At 51.4% G+C, this 21,745-nt stretch overlaps 2 protein-coding genes across 6 annotated transcripts in view; one reads left to right on the forward strand and one right to left on the reverse strand.

Moving 5' to 3' along the window:
* The window catches only part of Wdr48 (WD repeat domain 48), a 40,207-nt gene extending 31,698 nt beyond the window's left edge, over nt 1–8,509 (forward strand). For 2 of the 3 annotated variants that reach the window (XM_052724263.1, XM_052724245.1), the window contains exons 15-20: nt 1,416–1,521; nt 2,289–2,376; nt 3,016–3,051; nt 4,467–4,543; nt 5,939–6,128; nt 6,665–8,509. In XM_052724263.1, coding sequence (XP_052580223.1) covers nt 1,416–1,521; nt 2,289–2,376; nt 3,016–3,051; nt 4,467–4,543; nt 5,939–6,128; nt 6,665–6,760 — 593 coding nt within the window. In that variant the 3' untranslated portion in view covers nt 6,761–8,509. The remainder of the gene's footprint in view (nt 1–1,415; nt 1,522–2,288; nt 2,377–3,015; nt 3,052–4,466; nt 4,544–5,938; nt 6,129–6,664) is intronic. The other variant, XM_052724254.1, reaches the window with a different exon arrangement.
* Nucleotides 8,510–21,743, reverse strand: Gorasp1 (golgi reassembly stacking protein 1). Of its 3 annotated transcripts, XM_052724278.1 has the most exons (9): nt 21,618–21,743; nt 15,925–16,005; nt 15,298–15,501; nt 12,149–12,235; nt 11,889–12,019; nt 11,471–11,681; nt 10,743–10,893; nt 10,200–10,352; nt 8,510–10,016 (listed from the first exon to the last, which is right to left on the reverse strand). In XM_052724278.1, exons 1-9 carry the CDS (start codon nt 21,675–21,677, stop codon nt 9,775–9,777), a joined length of 1,320 nt encoding a protein of 439 aa, XP_052580238.1. In that variant the 5' UTR covers nt 21,678–21,743; the 3' UTR covers nt 8,510–9,774. The 3 variants fall into 3 exon arrangements, with proteins under 3 accessions (XP_052580238.1, XP_052580247.1, XP_052580256.1); XM_052724287.1 differs by lacking the exon at nt 12,149–12,235; XM_052724296.1 differs by lacking the exons at nt 11,471–11,681; nt 11,889–12,019.
* Between the last annotated feature and the right edge of the window lie 2 nt (nt 21,744–21,745).

A 21,745-nucleotide genomic window follows, 5' to 3' on the forward strand; every position in this document is an offset into this window, starting at 1 on the left:
TGCACCTAAGTGAGAATGTCCAGTGAATTGAGACAGCTTGCAGGAGATGAGACCACTATGGGGTGTGGCTCTCACAGGTGAAAGAAACCCCATGTTTGATAGTCAAAATAGAAACTTGCCATGTGGTGGTGGTGCACACCTTTAATCCCTGCAAAATAACCAAAACCCAACCCCCCAGAAAAGACAAAACAGAAACATAACCAGCTACCTCTGTATAACGGTGGTTAAGATACCTGTTGTTTGGGGAGTTTTTTTGTTGTTTAGTTTGGTTTTTCAAGACAGGGTTTCCCTGTGTAGCTTTGGCTATCTGGAACTCACTCTGTAGACCAGGCTGGCCTCGAACACACAGAGATCCATCTGCTTCTGCCTCCCAAATCCTGGGATTAAAGGTGTGCACCACTGCCGCCACCTGGCAAGACACCTGTTTATGAATCCTGTTCCTCTCCCTTTGTCTTTTTTGAGACAGGTGTCTTGTAGTCCAAACTGGCCCACAGTTGCCATAGCTCCTCCTACCTCTGTCCCAAGTGCTGGGATGACAGAGGGTGCCACTGCACTCCAGTTTACAGGGCGCTGGAGACCAGCAGGGTACGTGCATGCAGGGCAGGCCCTGGGTCAGCTACATTTATCTTGTATTAAAACCCTCCAAAGGGGGCTCTATTTCACAGTGGGTAGCATGCTGGACTTCTGGTAAGAACCTCTGAAATACAACCAATATAAAGTAAGAATTCTTATTTTTAGGAATTTGTTTTTTACCTTTTATTACTTTTTTTAATATTTAAAAAAATTTATATGTATATGCCACCTGTGGGGATGCATGTGAAAGCCAGACAAGGGCATCAGATCCCCTGGAGCTGTACAGGCAGCGTGTGTGCTAGGAACTGAACTCGGGTCCTCTGGAAGAGCAGCCCCTCTTATCTGTAAGCGTCTTTCCACCTGTTTTTCTCACTCTGGCGAGGAACAGCATTTTTACTTTAAATTTTTTTTTTTAGATTTATTTTTTTCTTTTGGTTTTTTTTCAAGACAAGGTTTCTCTCTGTAGTTTTGGTGCCTGTCCTGGATCTCGCTCTGTAGACCAGGCTGGCCTCGAACTCACAGAGATCTGCCTGGCTCTTAATTTGATGTGTATCAGTGTTTTCCAGCTTGTATGTATGTGTGACACCTGTATACCCAGTGCCCATGGAGACCAGAAGGAGTGTTGGGTCCCCTGGAACTGGAATTACAGATAGTTGTGAACCACTGTGTGGTTACTCGCGACTAAACCCAGGTCCTCTGGAAGAGTAGTCAGTGTTCTTAACCACTGAGCCATCTCTCCAGCCCCAGGATGTTTTATTTTTAGAAGGTTGCAATGTTTACAGCCTGTTGTGATCAGTGTTTACAAGTGGTCTCAGCACTAATGGCCTGCCTGTCTTTCCTAGTGAGTGGGGAGCAGGAGAGCAGAGTCCAGAAGGGAAATGGGTATTTCCAAGTGCCCCCCCACACCCCTGTGATCTTTGGTGAAGCTGGAGGTCGCACATTGTTCAGGTACGAATGAGAAGGACCAGAGGCCCTGCCTGAGAAAGGCCTTGCCTAACAGACCAACTCTCTTGCTAGGAAGTGCTGGCTCAGACATGAACAGTGTGTCACTACCTTCTAAAAATGTCCTTGAGATAGATAGTTCAATGCCTGGTGCAGTGAGCTCAGATCCAGAAGGGCCAAGGCAAGATTCATGGTCCCTCCCTTTCCCTCAGATGCCTGCCTCCAGGCAGCATCTCTGCTGGTACTGGCAGGGGCAGAGATCAGATAGCATTACAGCAGTCCCCACCCACAGGGGACCAGACCAGGCAAGATAGGCTGGGCTCTTCCTGGGAACTGTTGTGGCTCCACCTGGGCTGCCGGGAAATCCTCTCTGGACCCTCCAAGAAAGGAAAAGCTGGTGTAGCTCACCCCCAGCTTCCAGCACAGCTGTAGTGGAGCTGGGCAAGTGTTACCAGTATCACATAGTTGTCAGAAGTGAGGAGAATGTTTGTCCTGCCCCCGAGTATAGACTTTGTTCTTTTGTGATGGTCCCTGAGTGTAGGAACCCAACTAGAACCTCACTGCAGGCGAAGTCCTGCCGTGAACCATGGCACTGGCTAGGCCCTCTGCCGAGTGCTCCCTATGGTGACCCAGGACTCAGAAGCAACTTCATCAGGGCCCAAGTCTCCCTGCCCTGCTGTCACCTCTGCCGTCCTCAGTGAGCGCTGTGAGGGCTCCTCCTCTGCTGTCCCCTCGCTTGTCATGACACTGACTACCTGATGGATTGTGCCTAGGCTGCTCTGCCGGGATTCCGGGGGTGAGACTGAGGCGATGCTTCTCAATGAGACGGTACCACAATGGGTAATTGACATCACTGTGGATGTAAGTGTCCTCCACTCCCACTTTGCCCTTTTACTTTTCCCAGATCGTGACATTAAGGACTGCCTTAGACAGCACAGTCTTAAACTGTAACAAAAGTCGCCTGCCAGGTGGAAGCCCCTCTGCTTTCCTGAAGTTCCCAAGTTGCAGACGCATTTGATAATAGTTTACATATCAATATTTGTCGGGTTTCAGTTGTAACAATAATATATGCTTATTCTATAAGATAATTGGTGTTTAGAGTGGAGTGCCCACCTCTTACCATCCACCCTCCCCCCCCTTGCACCCCGCCCTTCTCCCAGAGGGAGCACCACGAGGTTGACGCAGCCTTTGCTACTCTGTTCACCTACACTTTGAGCATATATTATCTGTGTGCATGTGTAAGTGTATAGCTCATCTTATTCTGCACAAGATCTCTACAGTGTTCTGCAACCTTTTTATTTAAATATGTCTTGGACATGTGTTCGTGCCTGTGCTTATGGACTATTCCCTTAAATGACCGCACCCTATTCTGCTGTGTTTATGTAGCATTTTTTATTTGATCAGCCCCTTATTAATGGACTCGGGTTGTTTCCAATGTTTTCTATTGCAAACAGTGCTGCAGTGAACGTCCTTGTACATGTATCTTTGTGTACTTTTTAGGATAAATTCCTAGAAGTGGAATTGCTGGATCAAAGGGTATGCACATTTTAAATTTTGATAATGCCAAATTGCCCTTCACAAAGGCAATTTACTTCTGAACCAACAGTGTATGAATGCCCAGTTCCCACAGCCACCCCCACTTCACTGGACACTGGACACTTCACCTTTGCTGCACGATAGGCAGATACTGTCTGATGGCTTTGATGTGGAATTTTCTTTACTCGTGGTGAGGTTAAGCGTCTTTTCATACTGGCCTTGGTCTCTGTCACCTGCCTGCTGGTGTGCTTGCCGTTCCTCTACGGCTCGTTCGTCTCACTGACTTGTAGGTGGCCTTCGTTCCTATTAACCTGACTCCTCCTCTGTGCCTTCATTAAATGTTTACTTTGTCCAGGGTTCTTTGCCAGGTATAATCAATTGCTCGTTCGTGGTCTGAGTTCCGTGTTTTGTTAGGTCTCCTAACCCAGAATGGGGGTGGGGCAAGCCTCCTTGGCTGAGATTTTCCTACTTTGTCATTTTCCTGCCTGCCCCTTTAATCTGTTACTTCTTGTGTTTGGTGTGAGGTGAGACTCTAACTTTCTCCAGAGAACTAAGCAGGGTGCCCGTGTAGCCTCTGGAGTCTGACCTGTCTCTACTAATCTGAAATGCTGTCTTTACTGTGCACTAAATTCCTGTAGACACTTTCTTATGTCCTCTTGACTAGTTTGTATTCCTAAAGCCATATGAAAAGGGATTTAATCTCTTAAAGCTTTAGAAAATTTGTTTCCTACCCCAGATACACCACCCCAAGAACTTAGAGCCAATATGACACCTGGTGGGTATTCTGTGGCCTTCCTTGTCCAAGCTTCCCATAAACCACTGCTTCCTTTTGAGTGTAGAACTCTCCCAGATGCATTACTGACCCTACGGCATGGCTTATGCCCTGAGAAAGCTGACCAGATGATTTCAGTCGTCTTTGAGAACAGGGATTTTCTTCATGGTAGACCTCCCTCTGTCAGAGGGAGGTAGGAGGAGAGCCTAATGCCTCTCCACTGGGGCATGGTCCACCCATGCAGCAGGTGAAGGCTCCAGGGCTCTCCAGACACTCAGGCTTCTTTCTGGTTAGGCCCTCAGTCATCAGCACCAGTGTTCTGGTTTATACAGCTTTCAAATGTTAGGTTTGTTCTCTTGTAATGCCTTCTACAACAATTTCAGAAAAGCCATGCCACAAAGACTATTTTTGGTACTGATATTACATATAATTTGTCTTCATCTATTCTTATTATAAACTAAACATCATACTTGCTGATAAATTTTCTCTTAAGGCACACTTCAGTTGATAACTTACTATAAATTACATTAAAAGTCATTTGATTGTAAAAATAGTTATTTGCAAATCATGTTTTCTATTGACAGCATTTTATTTTTATCAGCTAATAGAAACTATTATACCTCTTAAACTTTTAATATTTCAGAAAAATATGCCCAAATTCAACAAAATTCCTTTCTACCTCCAACCTCATGCATCTTCAGGAGCAAAAACTTTAAAAAAGTAAGTAACTGTTGCGCTTCCTTATTCCAGTTACTGCAGCCGCCTCTGTCCTTCTGGCCCCTCTGTAATAAGGGGACCGGTGCTAGGTCAGAGAGGCTGCTTATTGTGGAGCTTGTCTCCTATCACAGTTTAGCCTAGCCCATAATTGCCGACTCGTGCCTTGGTAGTTCCGGGTAGTGCCTAGTGAGTTCCAGGCTAGCCGAGATTCCATAGCAAGACCTAGTAAGCTGTGTGTGGTGGCACACACCTGTAATCCCAGTTCTTAGGAGGTGGACAGAGGAGAATCAGTTCAAGGCCATGTGAGACCTGTCTCTAAACTACACAATTCCATTAGGGACAACACCTGTGTACAGTAGCTGCTTTTTATGCTTATACTTAGGGACAATGAGAGTGGGAAAATAACCCGCTTCTGAGAAGAGCTTCCAGGAGGTTTCTAGAAGGAATCACCTGAACACAGACGGACGGGTGGGCTGCCCAAAGACACAGTTCCCAAGCAGGAGTAGGCTCAAGATACCAGAGATGGGCATGGGGGTGCATGTTCCCACACACAGGGTGGAGTAAGAAGACAAGGTCGAAGCTTCATGACTGAATTTGAATGCCAGGTCGCAGAGCCATGCCATGACATAGCACCGGAAATTCCTGATAGGTAGACGTGGCTCCAAGAGAGGCTTACGGCAGAGAAGTTGAGGTCTAGCAAGGAAGTCTGAACCGTTATTGGTACGTATAAGCTAGCAAGTAAAGCCAGCAGGGCTGTTAAACTCTCAGGGGATTCCCAAGCTCACACAGAGGGACCAGTGGCCAGCCAGCCACTTGAGGAGTGACCACCGTGAGGCTAAGTGTTCTGTTCTGTCTGTGCCTCCGCCTGCTCCAACACTCCCCTCCACATGCACACACTGGGTCACTTTATAGCAAGCTGTAGACATCACTTCAAGTAGATTCAGTGACAACCTCAGGGTCCATGAAGAGTTTAACCCTTAGCTGTGAGGCTTGATGGTGGTTGACTGATAGCAGAGGGGAGGACTTAGAAGAAAGGGACTTTAGTTGTGTAATTTAGGACAAGCCAGCCACTGGGGTGTCCATTGTCTGCATCTGGTTGAAGGCACAGCAGTGGGAAGTAACACTAAGCCCTGGGTAGTTAATTGATGGGTCTGCCCGGGTCTGCCCTCCCTTCAGGCGAGTACTTGAAGGAATGAAATGCAGGTAGCTATTGCGTGTACATGAGCGCTAGAAGGGCACCCTAGGAACTCTTTCTGACAGCTTTCAAATGGATCAAGGCAGTGACTAAAAACATGTATTGATTTTCAATGTCTTGTGACATTTATCTTTAGATGTTGACACAGTGAAAAATAGTAAGAGATTTTTCGTGATGTCAAAACATGTCATTGTCTTTTCTAGAGACAGACTCTCTGCCAGTGACATGCTGCAGGTCCGGAAGGTGATGGAACATGTCTATGAGAAGATCATCAACCTGGATAATGAGTCTCAAACCACTAGTTCTTCTAATAACGAAAAGCCAGAACAGGAGAAGGAGGAGGATATTGCCGTGTTGGCAGAGGAGAAAATTGAACTTCTGTGCCAGGACCAGGTGAGTGGGCCTGAAGAGCATAGCTTTGTCTCCTTGCAGAGGTACTCAGAAAGTCACGTAACATGTGCTCAGATTCTCAAGCTGTTGGCCTCCAGGGGCATCGGCTTTCAGAGGCTCTGAAGAGCCCAGTGTCTTTTGGAAAGGTTCTTCAGCACACCTGAAGCTACTCTCCACCTGAGGGAGATGCTCAGGAAGAGGACACAGATTTACAGATGCCCACAGTAGGGCTGTGCCTGCTTAACAGGGGCAAGGTCATCTTGATTTGCAGGATGTTCTCTTTCATGTTAAGAATTTGGAGTGGAGGTGGGTAGAGAAGAGATGGAATTACGACTGAGGTCACAGCGTGTCCTCAGGCAGAGCTGAGCCAGCACTGCTGGTGGAGCAGCAGAGGCACACATTTCAGATTCCATGTGTGGAGGCAAAACCAGGCTCCTCAGCACAGTGGGGAGCAAGCCGGGCCACCTGGAGGAGCCCTAGTTAAGGATGCCTTTAGCTGTTAGTGACCTTGATGTTTTCAATGCACTTTGACTATTCAGGTTTTGGACCCAAATATGGACCTTCGAACAGTAAAGCACTTCATATGGAAGAGTGGTGGAGACCTCACACTCCATTACCGTCAGAAGTCCACGTGAAGGGTGGGCCCATGCTCCTGGGTTATTCATCAGCCTTCCTCTGTGGCCCCGAGTAGTCCTAGGAAGCCCACCAAGCCCTACCGGGAGCAGGACCTCCACCGGCGGATTGGGTGAAGTGACTAATGGAGATGTAATATAGAACCAGGCTCCGTGCATAGATTAAGGTGTCCCCAGGGATTCAGTGCAGGGACAGAAGAGCCCCAGGCACTGTCCTTGGAGATGTACAGAGAGCCTCAGCAGGCCAGCACAGACTTCGCTGACTCCTTTTGAAGGGCCCACCTCTGTCTCTTAGCACTTGGTAGGGAACATCAGTGGGGCCACGTCTGTCACCGTGTTTGAGTTTCAAACTCACGAGTTCTGCAGCTTTTCTAAGTGCATTCCACTCATGCAGCATCTGTGGAGGCTTTTTCCAAATTACAAAAAAAAAAGTTGTTTTCATCATCATGTAAAAGTTCTTTTTAATGGGAATCATCACTGTTGCACAATTCAAGAGCCAGCCCGTTTCATAAGAAATGACCATCTTGGGCTCATTTGAAATACCGAATCTCAGCTATGCTCTGTAGGAAGACCTTCTACAACTCCAGGGCCAGGGCGCAGTGCCAAGTACTGCCCTTCAGTAACCTGGCTGCACAGGAGCCCGAGCCACTGTGCGCGGTCCTTCCTCGAGTGCCCACCCTGTCTTCCTCACAGGCAGAGCCAGAGGGAACCACAGCTTTTGCCCTGGGCGAGCAGCATGATGCTGTCAAAACGTAAGACCATGCTGAAGTTTCCATTTCATTCAAAGGCTACCTACAGCGTATGTTATTTAGAGTAAAAAGATCTCACAGTTGAGTTGATTTGATATTTATATCGTGGTCCATGTTTGTTTTTCCAGTTTTATACGCGGGCTTTTGTTGTACCTGCGTCCAGATCTTTCCTTGTCTTTCTAACAATCAAAAGCTTTCATAGACTCACTTGGATCTTGTACAGAATATTAACTTATTGGGGATAAACACTTCAACTTTGGCAGAAAACACTTTGGACCCTTCCCAAAGTCATTCTCAATCAGACAGATGAGTGGTCCCCCGACACTCCAGAAGAGGAGCCTCGAACAAAGCCAGAAGCACAAGTGCCTTCAGGGGCAGTTTGTTCCAGTCCAGTCACTCCCTGCTGAGTGTGGCCTGCCCCCAGGAGCAGGAGCTGCGGAGGGCTTTTTCTTTTCTACATCTTCACAGGTTCTGCTGGGGGCAGCTGATGGGTCCAGGTCTGTCCCTTACAAATTGAGGCATTGATCTGCACAACTGCAGAACAGGGTCCCCTCACAGCTGACTGTGGAGCACAGACATGCCATGGCGTCCACACCCTCAAGTGAGCAAAGACATTTCCCAGGCGTTAAGATGCTCTCCCTTCCTCAGAGCAACTGGCGGCTTTTTTACACAGGTCCTTTTTATCTGTTAGCCACAACAGCCCACTTTTGGTATGTATTTTTAGTGATGTGTGAACTAAAAGCAAGGGGGGGGGGGCGGTGCCCAGCCCTCAGCAGTGTTTGCAGGAGGGGCTCTGCACGCAGTGGGCTTCACGGTCATGGCCAGTGCTGAGCCGCAGGCAGTTCGCTGTGTCCCTGTGGTGGATTTTACCCCCAGCATGGTTGTGCTTTTTCCCCTCTAGACAAAATCAGTAATAAGTTTCCAGAAAATTGGACAGTCTGCAATGCCAAAAGGGTCAGAGTCTGTATTTCAAGTTGTATAGAATAAAGCTTTAGTTAAACTATTTCAGTGTGTCTTACACATTTATTTTTTTACTTGTCATTTGCCTTCACAGCAGATTACAGGGAAAGAAATGTCTGGGCTTCATATTGGAAACATCATCAACATCCATCTTACCCACTTATGAGGTCTCAGGGAGCAGAACCTTCCAGTTAGGGAAGCCAGGGGTCAGAGTGCCTAGTACAGAGCTAAGGTGAGCTGGCCCAGAGCAGCTCTGTGGTGGTGGCACTGCATGCCGACATTCCTGGCACTCAGGCCTGGAGAGAGATGTATTCCTAGTGCTCGGGGCTCAGTGTTTGCCCAGCTGAGACCTGGCCCACTGTGTTGTGTGGCCTGTGCTTCCTAGAACAGAGTCCTTAGCTTAACAGCCTAAGTGCCCTGTACACATAGTTACATGCGGTCTGCGGACATATGAGACTGGAGAACAAGACCAGAGGCAACTTACAGTGATGAGCGAGGACATGCCCGGTGCCATCTGTAGAAAGACAGCAGAGCAGACAATCTCTCCTAGCCTTGGCCTCTAAACTAAAGGCACCTAGAGTTGTCGGGACAGTTTCCCTCATACTAAGGACAGACAGGCCCACTGCCATCCAGTCTCCTAGGGTGGAGCTAGAGCGAAGAGGTACAGAGAGAGGGGTTTTGATGGTGAGCATAAGTAAGTTTGTGCCTGTTCACCATCAGACCTGGCTGAATCCTTGTCTACTCAGAACCTGTTGTCTGTCTGTGGGGCCTGGGAGGAGGGGTCACCGACATACAACTGGAGTGTGTGCCCCCTCCACACCCGGGGCGGGTGTGTGTGTGTGTGACTAGCACAGGTAGATCCCTGTGAAGGGCCTAGAATTTTCCAACTTGAGAACAAAGTGGCCAAGTACACTACCTCTCTCCTCCAGCATAAGGATTAGAATGGGGGAGGCATTGGGACTTGGGGTCCTCCTCAGTACAGGTGGGCCTGCTGGCAGACAGAGACAGCCTCTCTTATCCCTCACCTGATCTTCACACTCCATCGTGATCAGGGTGATCAGGCCCTGCTGCCTCTCCCTACCCAGGAGACTTCAGTGCCTCAGTGAGGCAGCCTAGAGTCCATCCTCTGCCTCAACTCAGAAGCTGGCTGTTGTTCCCAGCTTCCCTGCCCCAGTCCAGAACTAGGGTGAAGGCTGGCCCCTAGGAGGAGACTAGCAAAGCCCTTGACCCTAACCCTCACTAGGAGCTGCAGCCTAAAGAGCCACACAGACATAAGCTAAGCAACACCAAAGGTCACCAGGAGCCTCCTCACAGCCCAGGCTGTGGCTCCAGGGGGACCTGAGTTTGGCTGCCTGGCCCCTCAGTCTCTGGGTCTGCTGGATCCTCAGTCTGTGCTTCCAGCAGCTCTGCAGACAGTCCGTCTTCTGGTGAGGATGCAGAGGTGAGGCCATCAGGGAGAGTCAGCTGGGGCAGGTGGTCCACCTGGGCCTGGGCACCCGGACTGTCCGGGAAGGAGACCTCAAACTCTGACCCTGACCACGTGGCTTCACCTGAAACAAAGTGAGGCTGAGGAGGCCCAACCTCAGCGATTACCCCCCTGCAGCCAGCTCTGGTGGAGGCTTAGAGGTCAAACATGAATCCCTGGCTACAACCAACCCTAACCCACCTTAGGATCTCAGGGCAGCCCTCCCTAAACCCAGGGTTCTTGGGGGGCGTCACTGAAGGTCACTTACCACCCCGCTCATGAGAACTGCTGCTGGAACCCACGTCCTCTGGTCCTGAGGCGGAGACTGCCGTGGAGGTGAGCACTGTGGAAGGTGACAGGCTAGGGCACACACTGGTGTTGCTGCTGTCCAGGAGAGAGATACCCGACACATCCAGGAAGCCTGAGGAGGAGAGGAGGAGCCCAGTTCTTTGCTCACAGAAAACTCCAACTACTGGAAATCTGGGAGCCTGGCTCCCCTGCCATGTTCTTGGAGCACCTAACCTTGCCCTTGGCCCCACAAATGCCCTCCACCTAACCCCATGGAGGCTGCCACTGCCTGTCCAGGAGTTGAACACCATGGAGTAGCACCATGGCAGTAGGCCCTGACCCTGCTCTGCCTCTATCTGTCAAGTGACCTAAAATTGACCACCTCTCTCCACTCCTGATTGGACTGACAGATTAGCAGGAGGAATGCTGGGGCACTTACTGTACAAGTCTAACCCTGAGCCTGCAGCCCACTTCAGCACCAGGGCTCTGGGTGCCTCTGTCTCCTCTGGGGCCTGTCCCATACCTGGATCCATGACCCGCTGCACTGGAGGTGGAGGCTGAAGAGGGATCTCTATGGAACGTGGGCATCCCTCACAGTCGGCAGCGCCATGGCTAGGATACCCAGGCCCAACGAGCTGTCCTTCCATGAAGCCACCAGAGACCTGTGGCAGGTCCTAGAGATGTCAGGAAAGAAGAAACTGAGGGTCAGGGCAGTGCCCGTAAAGATCCAGTACAGAAATGTGTTCAGTCCAACCTAACTGCAGCCCACCCTGGCACTGTAAACGTCACCCTTCCCTTCCCTGAGTGATGGGGTCAGGCCAGATCCTCCCTGCAACAGACACACTGCGGGGGGGGGGGGGGGGGGGGGGCGGCCTTTCTGACACTGCGAAGGATTTCCAGGTATCCACAAATACTACCCCTAGTCCTTGAGCCTCCCTTGAACCCAGGTGCATATGGGGACCATGCATCCTAACATGTCCAACACTGGCCAGCTGTCTCCTACCTCACTGTAGCTCAATGTTGTGCCCACTTCTGGGTCTCAGTTTTCCACTCACCAAATGAGTACCAGCGCCTCGCCTCCACTCCCAAGGGCAACAGAGCCAAAAGTGTGCTTTACTGTACCCAAGCAGGGCTCTGCTGCTGCTGACTACCAGAAGCCGATGGGCCTTCTACAGGCACAAAAACCTCAGGCCCGGCCTCCAACTGGCAGACCCACTGCCCCAGACACTCCTCTCCTCCCTCCCCACATACCTCCATGACACTGTGCCTGTCACCCAACTCTGGGCCAGAAGAGTCCTGAAGGATGGGCCAAGGTGGTGGGGCCCCAAGAGGCAAGGCATTAAGTTGTGGAGTGTTAGCTGGTGGGGTGCCAGCTGGTGAGGCCCCAACTGGCTTCTTGTAGTGGCTGGAAGGCTGCGTTGGGATCCGATGTAGATACCCATAACCAATACCACACCCCAGACTGTGGAAGGCCAGAAACGTTCCATCAGGGTTGTCCACGACACAGCCCTCCCTACCTACACCACCCCCACCCACAACCGTGACTGAGCAGGGATGAACCTCAGGACTCTGGGGGACAGCTCTGTCTCCTCCAAGGGATGCCAGGAGCCCAAGCCCACTGGGCCAGCCCACCCATCTAGCCCTGTAGCCCTCTGACCCCAGGAAGTACCTGCCCTCTCCACCCCAGGCTGCATTGGGAGTCACAGTCACCTCCCGGCAGGAGTCGGACTCAGAATTATACACCATCAGCTTCAGAGGCTTCCCCTCATGGGACTCAATGAGTGTAAAGAAGTCTTCAGACTAGGAGAGACACAGTGTCTGAGGGCTGCTTCCAGTGTTGACCTGGAAGCCTCAATGAGACACCTCTGCACAACACATCTGTCCACACCCCTTCAGGAGGCCTGGAAACAGACACCATGGGCTCCTTACCTCCTGGAGAATCTGGTCAGAGCCAACTACATAGTCTGTGTAGGGGCACAGGCCAGCCAAGGCAGCAGGTGAAGAGGGCTCCACGTCCTGAGGTAAGGAGGATAAACTAAGAGTCCCTGCTGAGCCGAGACAAGAGGCGGGGTGTTGTCTCTCTAGGGAGGACACTAGTCCTCCGCTGCCATGCAAGGCTTCAAGCCAGAGTGCCTTCTTCACAGGGCCCAATTTTCTCCTCCCCGGGGTTTACAGCCTAACCAGCAGAGGGCAGCACCTGCACGCAGTCCAGCATCGGACCCTGGACAGTGTGCCTCCACACTCCCAGCACTCCTCTCTGAGTTCAAGGTTAGCGTGACCCACATGACGAGTTCCAGGCCAGCCACAGCTACATAGTGAGGCCCCGTTTCAAAAAACTTAAAGAAAACCAGGGGCAGGGGAGATGGTTTGTGGGTGGGGTGTAAGCATGAGATCCAGGGTTTGGATCCCCAGCAGCCATGAGCACAGCCAGGGCCGTAGCAGTCAGCAGGTTAGGTAGGGACCCTGTCTCCAAAGGTGTAGAGAGAGAGGGAATGTGGTGTCAACACATGTTATGCTAACATGTCAACACATGCTGCCACGCTTGCACACACACAGCAGGGAAGGGTATTTGCCCCAAAGCCTGGCAACCTGAGCTGGCTGCCTGTGTCACAGACAGAGGCTGGAAACATGAGGAGGAAAACTAAGAAGACCCTCCTTCCTTTTTCCCTGGGAGAGTTTTACGAAAGCATAGTGTCCAGCCATGGCCTATGGCCAACCATGGCCTATGGCCACATGCAGCCCGGGACAGCTATTAGTACAGTCCACCCCAAATCAGAAACTAGGAAACCATTATGGGGGGAGAGGGGGCTGGGGTTGGCTCAATCAGTGAAGTGCTCGCCTTTACCTGAGATCAAGCCCCACAGTCCAGGTGGTGTGTACCTCTAACTGGCTAGGGAGGTGGAGACAGGCACATCCTGGAGACTCACTGGCCAGAGTGTAGATGAACAAGATTTCCAAGGAAATCTTGATACCCAAGATTGTCTTTTTGCCTCCATATGCACACACAAATGAGCACGTATTCACACATACATACATCCTTTTTTTTTTTTTTTTTTTTTTTTAAAGGATGAGCCACTTTACTGCAAAGAATGTCAGGCTGGACCTGAGTTCAGCCCCCAGGAGCCCACATGGTGGAAAGAATGTTGTACTCTAACCCTCTGACCTCCACGTGTGCCAGGGCACACATGCACCCACAAAAAATAAATGTAATCATTTGAAAATAAAAACAAAGCATTAATGATATTAGTTATGAGCTGTGTGGTTCTGTAGTGTGAGCTTCACAGATGACAAAAGCATGCTCACTATAACACCACATAAAATAAAGAGACATGCTCTCAAAACCCACAGGTCAAGAGCTGGGCACCCCTGGGACATATGACCCAAAACAAGCAGCCATCCAGCCAGAAGCATGACAGCCCTGGGGCAGCCCCACTGCTCCTGAGGAGTGCTCCTGAGGAGTGCTCCGGAGTCTGCCTCATCTGCCCATTTCATGCAGAGGTACACCACAAAGATTCCCCAGAGAACCCCAACCAGCAAACCTTCCAGCAGGGGACGCTCTCCCTCCGCCAGACCAGGAGCATCGGAGAACTCGGGTACCACCGATGCTCACAGGTGCCAGGTGTGCATGTGTCTGTCACCTAATGCTTAACATCTGGGGCAGTTGTTAGGAAATTCGCTCACGTAGCTGCTGCACGGCGACAGGTCACAGAAACTATCCACCTGGAGCAACACTAACCCTGAAGTGGACCGCTGGCGGCTCATGCTGGCCCACCCTTCAAGAGGGACCAAGACAAGGAGCCGTGCAGACAGCCCGGAGGGTAAGAGCACTGGCTGCTCTGGCACGAGACCCACGTTTGGTTCCCAGCACCCACACGGCAGCTCACAACCCTCTGTAATGCCAGTCCCAGGGGACCCAAGGTCCTCTTCCGACCTCTAGGGGCGCACACACACGGTGCACATACAATACATGCAGACAAATCGCCCATATACACAAAATAATAAAACAATTTTTTTTCTTTTGGGTTTTTCGAGACAGGGTTTCTCTGTGTAGTCCTGGCTGTCCTGGAACTCCTGTAGCCCAGGCTGGACTCGAACTTACAGAGACCCACCTGCCTCTGCCTCCCGAGTGCTGGGATTAAAGGGGTGCACCACCACTGCCCGGCTAAGATTTATTTATTTTTATTTTACGTGTATGGGTGTTTTGCCTACATGTATGTCTGTGCACCACATACATGTGTGGTACTCATGGAGGCCAAAAGAGGGTGTTGGGTCCCCTGGAACAGGAGTCAGATGGTTGTGAGCTGCCATGTGGGTGCTGTGAATCGAACCAAGGTCCTCTAAAAGCAACAACTCTATTTGGGGGGGGGTGAGGGGGAGAGTGCTTTTTTGAGACAGGGTTGTCTGTGTAGCCCTGGCTGTCCTAGAACTCACTCTGTAGACCAGGCTGGCCTCAAACTCACTGAGATCCACCTGCCTCTACCTCCCAAGTGCTGGGATTAAAGGTGTGCACCACCACCATCTGGTCACAATAAAACAAAATTTAAAAGAAAGAAAGAAACTAAGGTGGGCAGTTAAGAATGCCTAGAGAGGCCAGATGTGGTGGTGTACACTTAATCCCAGCACTTGGGAGGCAGAGGCAGGTGGATCTCTGCAGGTTTGTGGCCAATCTGGTCTACACATGCGAGGCCAATGAGGGCTACATAGTGAGACCCTGTCCTAAAACAACAAAAACTGAACAAGAATGCCCAAAGTCACACAGCCAGCAAAAGCAATCATCAGCCGGGCGGTGGTGGCGCACACCTTTAATCCCAGCACTTGGGAGGCAGAGGCAGGTGGATCTCTGTGAGTTCGAGGCCAGCCTGGTCTACAGAGCGAGATCCAGGAAAGGCGCAAAGCTACACAGAGAAACCCTGTCTCGAAAAACCAAAAAAAAAAAGCAATCATCAGCTGCCCTCTGAGGACACTGGGACAAAGCCAGATCCCACAGCGCTGCCCTCTGCTCCCGGCCCCACCCACCTGGCCATCCTGCTCCCGAGTGCCCCGGACCTGCCCGGTCCACACGCCCTGCCGGTACTCACCAGTACATGCCACACGTGCTCACTGGCCCTTCGGAAGCTGCAGAAGCGCACGCTGGCTCCCAGCAGGCCCTGGCCACCCCACATGTTGCTGGGCACCACCTCCACCTCTCGAACCTTCATGGTCTTCATGTTGAATACTTCCAGCTTCACCGGCTTCTCCACGTTGGCCTTCAGCAGGGCCTTCAGTGTGTCGTTCTCCTTGTTCTGCACGGGCCAGGAGGGGCCGGCTCAGTCTGAGGCCTCCCACCCCTGGGCCAGAACCCTCGGACCCGTCAGAGCCTGAGAGGCATCGAGGGCCTGGTATGAGGACAACCTGGGACAGTAACTGGACCCAGCTTCATGGGCTAGGTTTGGGCCTGCAGCCACTATAGCCCGACCGCCACTACCCAGCTCCAGGCACCCCAAGTCCTACCAAGCCTTGGTCCCTAAGATGGCCAGAAAACATAATGAAGCCAGTAAGAGGCCTCTTAGGCCCATGTCCAAAGGCCTCATATGCCTTGAAAGGCAGCCGTCTTAGGCCTGGTGGCCACCTCCAAGAGTCCCTCTAGCCCTGGTCCACCCAGGGAGAAAAGGGGGGCAGAAGCAGGCGGGGCATGCTGTGGGGACGGAGGAAGTGGGGACCCTCACCAGCCTCGAGTGCCCGATGGTGATGATGAAGTCAAAGTAGGGTTCCAGGCCTGCCTGCTGGGCCGGCGAGTTCTCCTGCACCTGTCACAGGCAGAGGCAAGTCATGGCCTGACTCACACAGATCCGAGAAGCCCTGCACCACTGGGAAGGACTCCCACCTGCACAACTGCTCCAGCCACTACCAAGGGTCATCCTATGTCCCACTCACTCCCTTCTCAGACACAAGTTTCCTCTGGGGAAAATGACTTTCCCTGACACGCAGATGCTTCCAGAAAGGACTCACACAGTCCTGGGAGTAAGACAGGGAATACTGTCCCCAACCCCAAAACTGGGCTGCAGCTGGCTGGGAGGCCAGAGGGATTGGCCAGAAAGCCTAGACATGCAGGAGAAGTGCAGCCAGGCCTTGCAGAGTGGCCAGATCCTAAAGAGCCTAGAGCCTGAGTAGCTGGCCTAGCCCCACTCGAGCAGGCAACGATAGCCCAATGGCGAAGGAAAGCAGATCCCAGGCTCAGGACTGACCTCTGCATGAGTTCAGTCACACAGTTCTGTTCCCACTGCTCCCCACCCCTTTGGGTGCTCCCTGCCCCTCTCAACTACCAGTTCACTGCTGTCTCCAAAGTACAGCCAGCTCCCCATCTCAAGCTGTACCCGGGACACATCTCAAGCTCCCCATCACAAGCTGTACTCGGGACACATCGAAAACTGTACCCAGGACACATCTCAAGCTCCCCATCACAAGCTGTTCCCAGGACACATCACAAGCTGTATCCAGGACACATCTCAAGCTCCCCATCATAAGCTCCCCAACACAAACTGTTCCCGGGACACATCACACACTGTGCCCAAGACACATCTCAAGCTCCCCATCATAAGCTGTTCCCAGGACACATCACAAGCTGTACCCAGGACACATGGCAAGCCCCATCTACAGTGTCTTGCTCAAACAATGCAGCCTTTGTCCCCAAGTCCTGAACCCTAAAGATGCACCTAGGCCTTTGGCTCAAGCCTTTTACTAGGAACACTTGATTACTTCTTGGGCCAGGCATCAGCCAGGCCCCAAGGTAACAATCCAGGTTACAGAACACAGGACTCATGTGACTTCAGATCCTTGGTGCCTCCATTGGATTCCCCAAGATGAAGAACTTTTCAGGAGCCTGATGAGAACAAAGTGCTGAGGTGTCTCTAGTTCAAGGACAGTTTGGCCCTGATAGGACAACTCCCTCCTAACAGTAGCACCAACTGAGTCCCTGAGTGCCACCTCCTGGAGCTGCCACAGCCACCAATGGGAGTAGGCCCATGTTGGTTGCTGGCCCATCCCCTAGGGCAAGCTGTTCTTGGCCTGTCTGGGGACTTCAAGTCCTGTTCCATCCCTCTGGGAGCCCTACTTCAGGGGCTCTGAGACCTGCCCTCTGTCCCTATTAGACCATGGTTCTCAACCTTCCTAACACTGAGACCCTTTAATACAGTTCCTCATGTTGTGGTGACACCCAGCCATAAAATTACTTTCACTGCTATTTCCTAACTGTGATTTTGTTACTGTTATGAATCATAATGTAAATACCTGTTTTCTGATGGTCTTAGTGACCCCTGTGAAGGGTCATTCCACCCCTGGAGGGGACACGACCCACAGGTTGTGAACCACTGCTCTAGAGGCTTTTGAAGACCACAGGACTAGGATATGTTAGAGGGTGGGGGGTCCTCCAAAGCAGGACCTCTTCCAAACCACCCCAACTCCCTTGTTACCCAAGGCCACTTTGCTCCTAAGAGGCAAGTGTCACCTCCTTCGCCTGGTGTCAGCAACCCACCATCGTTAATGAGGTCTGGAAGCTCTGGTCCCCCTGGCCATCTACGACCTCCACCTACTCAGGCCTGTGGATCTGTCCTCTACACTGTCTACACTGCCCATTAGAGCTCCAACAGCTGAAATGATCTAAGCTGTTGCCCAATGTACCTTATTCCTACAAAACCCACTGCCCTTCCACCCTGCTCTCCCTGACAACTCCCGATGCACACCACCCCCGAAGCCTAGAGCATGCTCAGCTTTTCCTAACCCCACACCTTCCCTCCAGCCAAGGACCCTATGGAATGAACTGGGACAGACTCGAGACAGTGGCTGGGTGCCAAGCACCCAGATGCTAACGCCTCCTATGCTTTAAGCAATCTGTAGGCCGTTTCACTGTTCCAATTTCTACATGAGAAAAGCAGCTCTGTAACATAGCCATCTGATCTGAGAAAATGCAACCTGATTACAACAGCATGTTCTGTGTGTGTAACTCCTCCACTACTGCACATTCCCTGAGTGCCGAGGGCAAGGGCATCACCAATGTGCCTGAGAAGATTGGCAATGACAAAATTCAGACAATTTAGCTCCCTTGTTCTTTGGCTCTTAAAAATATAAGTAAATGGCAGCCAAGCAGCGGTGGCACACGTCCTTAATCCCAAAACTCACAAGGCAGAGGCAGGTGGATCTCCGTGAGTTCAAGGCCAACCTGGTCTACAAAGCAAGTTTCAGGACAGTCAGGGATACACAGAAAAACCTTGTCTCAAAAAAACAAAACACACAAACAAATATATATGTACACACACACACACACACACACACACACACACACACACACACACGGCAATAGGGGACTGGTGGGATGGCTCAGCAGGTGAAGACACTTGATGCCAAACCTGGAACCCAAATGGTGGACAGAGAGAACCAATTCCACTGACCTCCACATATACATGCCATTTCATACATGCATATGTACACACTCAAATGTAAGTGTAAAAAGCCCTTTAAAAGTGTGTGTGTGTGTGTGTGTGTGTGTGTGTGTGTGTAGATAATGTCATCCTTCCACTTAAAATCTTCTGAGAGGAGCTGGAGAGGTGGCTCAGTGGTCAAGAGCACTTGTTGCTCGTGTAGAGGACCTGGGTTCAGTTCCAGCACCCACAGGGTGGTTCTCAACCATCCATGACTCCAATTCCAAGGCCTCTGTGGGTACCAGGCACAAACATACCTGTACACAAAACATTCTTACACATAAATAATAAATCTAATAAATAAATAAAATCTTAAACAACAAAAATTCTACAGACAGGCCAGGCGGTGGTGGCACACGCCTTAAATCTCAGCACTTAGGAGGCAGAGGCAGGCGGATCTCTGTGAGTTTGAGGCCAGCCTGGTCTACAGAGTGAGATCCAGGACAGGTACCAAGAGAAACCCTGTCTTGAAAAACAAAAAACAAAACAAAACAACAACAACAACAAATGCTACAGACAGTATCTCCAAATAAAATATCAAGTCTCAGGACCTGGGGAAGGATCCCCTGCATCTAGGAGGCCCAGGTTGGATCCCCTGCATCCAGGAGGCCCAGGTTGATCCCCTGCATCCAGGAGGCCCAGGTTGGTTCCCCTGCATCCAGGAGGCCCAGGTTGATCCCCTGCATCCAGGAGGCCCAGGTTAGATCCCCTGCATCCAGGAGGCCCAGGTTGGATCCCCAGCATCCAGGAGGCCCAGGTTGGATCCCCAGCATCCAGGAGGCCCAGGTTGATCCCCTGCATCCAGGAGGCCCAGGTTGGATCACCAGCACCGCAAAACCAAAAGCTCTCCAAGTCATCGGGACAACATGGAAGGTCCTGCATGCCCAGCCTCATCCTCCACACTCTCCTGACGGCGGCCACACCACCCTGCACACCAGCCTGGCTTGGTGGCAATTTCTCTGACAGGCTGGTAGAACCCACCACCCACCTCCCGCTGCTCCTCCCTCCACTCTGCTTCCGGGAGTCTGCTCAAACACTGAGCACACATCTTTCTGCTCAGACACTGAGCAGACATCTTTCTTGACCAGACCCATCCGGGTATCACTCTTCATCCCCTTAACCTATGTTACTTTTCTTGCTAGCTAACATAGTAACCTATGTTACTTTTCTTGTTACCATGTAGCACATATTTATTTGTATGTTTAAGAATTTTGTGTGTGTGTGTGTATGTGCGTGCACAAGCACGTGCCTGTACACCAGTGTATGAAGATGCCAGGTGTGTGTGTATGCTTGTGGAAGCCAGAAGACTTTGGATACCCTGGAGCTGAAGTTACAGGCAGATGTGAACAACTCGGTGTAGTTACTTTTGCTTGTGCATACACACACAGACACACAGCGCCAGGAACTGAACCTGGGCTGTCCAGAAGGCAAGTGTTCTTAGCTGCTGAGTCATCTCTTCAGCCCACGGTGTCTGTTTCTGAGCTAAGAGTCTTGATGTATAACACAGACTGTCCTCGAACTTGGAGTCTTCCTGCCTTTACCTCTGCACACCAGCAGATGTGAGCCATCACACCCATTACACACAGCTCTTTCTGGCCTTCCTTCTCTCCATACTGTACTGTTTTCCATGTTTTCTCAGTGCCTGAAGCTCCGCCTGCCATACAGCATATGTTCAAAAACACGTCTACAGCCAGGAACACTAGTGCTCGGGAGCTGGAGGCAGGAGGATACGGAGTAAGGCCATCCTTGGCTACAAGAGATCCTATATCAAAAAACAAAACAGGGACTGGAGAGACAGGTCAGGAGTTAAAAGAGCATACTGCTCTTTCAGAGGACCTGGGTTCAGTTCCCAGCATGCATATGGGGCAGCTCCCAAATGCCTGTAACTCCAACTTGAAGGGATCTGAAGCCTTTGACTTCTGCAGGCACCCTCACTCGTGGGTGAGACGCGCACACGCACACACGCGCGCGCGCGCACACACACACACACACACACACACACACACACACACACACACAGAGTAAAACTACATCTCTGTGAAGGACTCTCATCCTCTGACCCGTCCCCTTCAACAAGCCCTTCTTGCCTTCACTCGTACCACGACCTCACCTCCCACACCCCTTGTGCAAATATGCTTTAAAACACTCTCGGGAGGATGCATTCCAAAGTCTGCCAACCCCCAGGCTCAAATCTCGTCACCTCTGGTCTGCAAAGCCAACGTGGCTTTCCTGCTAGGAACCATTTCTTAGCCCAATGCCAGCCTTCCTTTGACATAGACCAGAGAAGCATGGTCTATGTAGCAAGTTCCAGGCCAGTCAGGGCTACATAGTGAGACCATCTCAAAAAAAATAAATAAATAAATACAGTTTAAAAGAGGCTGAGAAAGGAGGGCAACTGAGAGTTTGAGACCAGCTTGAGCTACATATAAGATCCTGTCTGACGGCAGGAAGGCAGGCAGGCTGACCTGTAAACAGCCAGGCGCCAACCTGATAAACCTGCCTGCCTCCACACAGCTCTGCATCTACCCACTTTTCAAGGAGGAATAGCCAGGGGGCTGTGTCCAAAGCCCTTCCTATCCCCAATCCCATATTCCCCCACCTCTTTATCAACCAGGCTATGAACGACTTTGTCTCTACTTCCCAGAAGCCTGTTCGCTCGCTCATACCTCCCTGCAAGTGACACGTAAGGCCTCACCCAAGTCTCGGGATGTTTCACTCTGGGGTCCCAGTGCCCACCCTGGCTCCACTCATTATGGCCACCTCACCCCGCTGCAGCCTTCCCAAAGCCCTCGAGCTCCTCCAGCCCCTTGCACTGCGCCTCACACAAGGGACTTCGGGTCTTGTGTGCGCTGAGCCTACTCAAGCTGGCAAGGAGGTCACCGCGGGCCCCCAGAGCCGTGTAACCCTCCCCGATGCCCGCCCGCCGCCCCGGTTCAGCGGCTCACCCCGTGCAGGTGGAAGCCCTCGCCGCCCGCCGGCTGCTGGGTGCTTGCCCCCAGCCCCATGGCCGCCCTCTCCCTCCGCTGCGTGGCTTGGTCACGTGTGGCCAGGCCACGCCCTCCCGGATGTCACG

Source organism: Peromyscus californicus, unplaced genomic scaffold (genome assembly GCF_007827085.1).
Source record: "Peromyscus californicus insignis strain IS unplaced genomic scaffold, ASM782708v3 Scaffold_11__1_contigs__length_118956290, whole genome shotgun sequence".
Classification (NCBI taxonomy): Eukaryota; Metazoa; Chordata; class Mammalia; order Rodentia; family Cricetidae; genus Peromyscus; species Peromyscus californicus.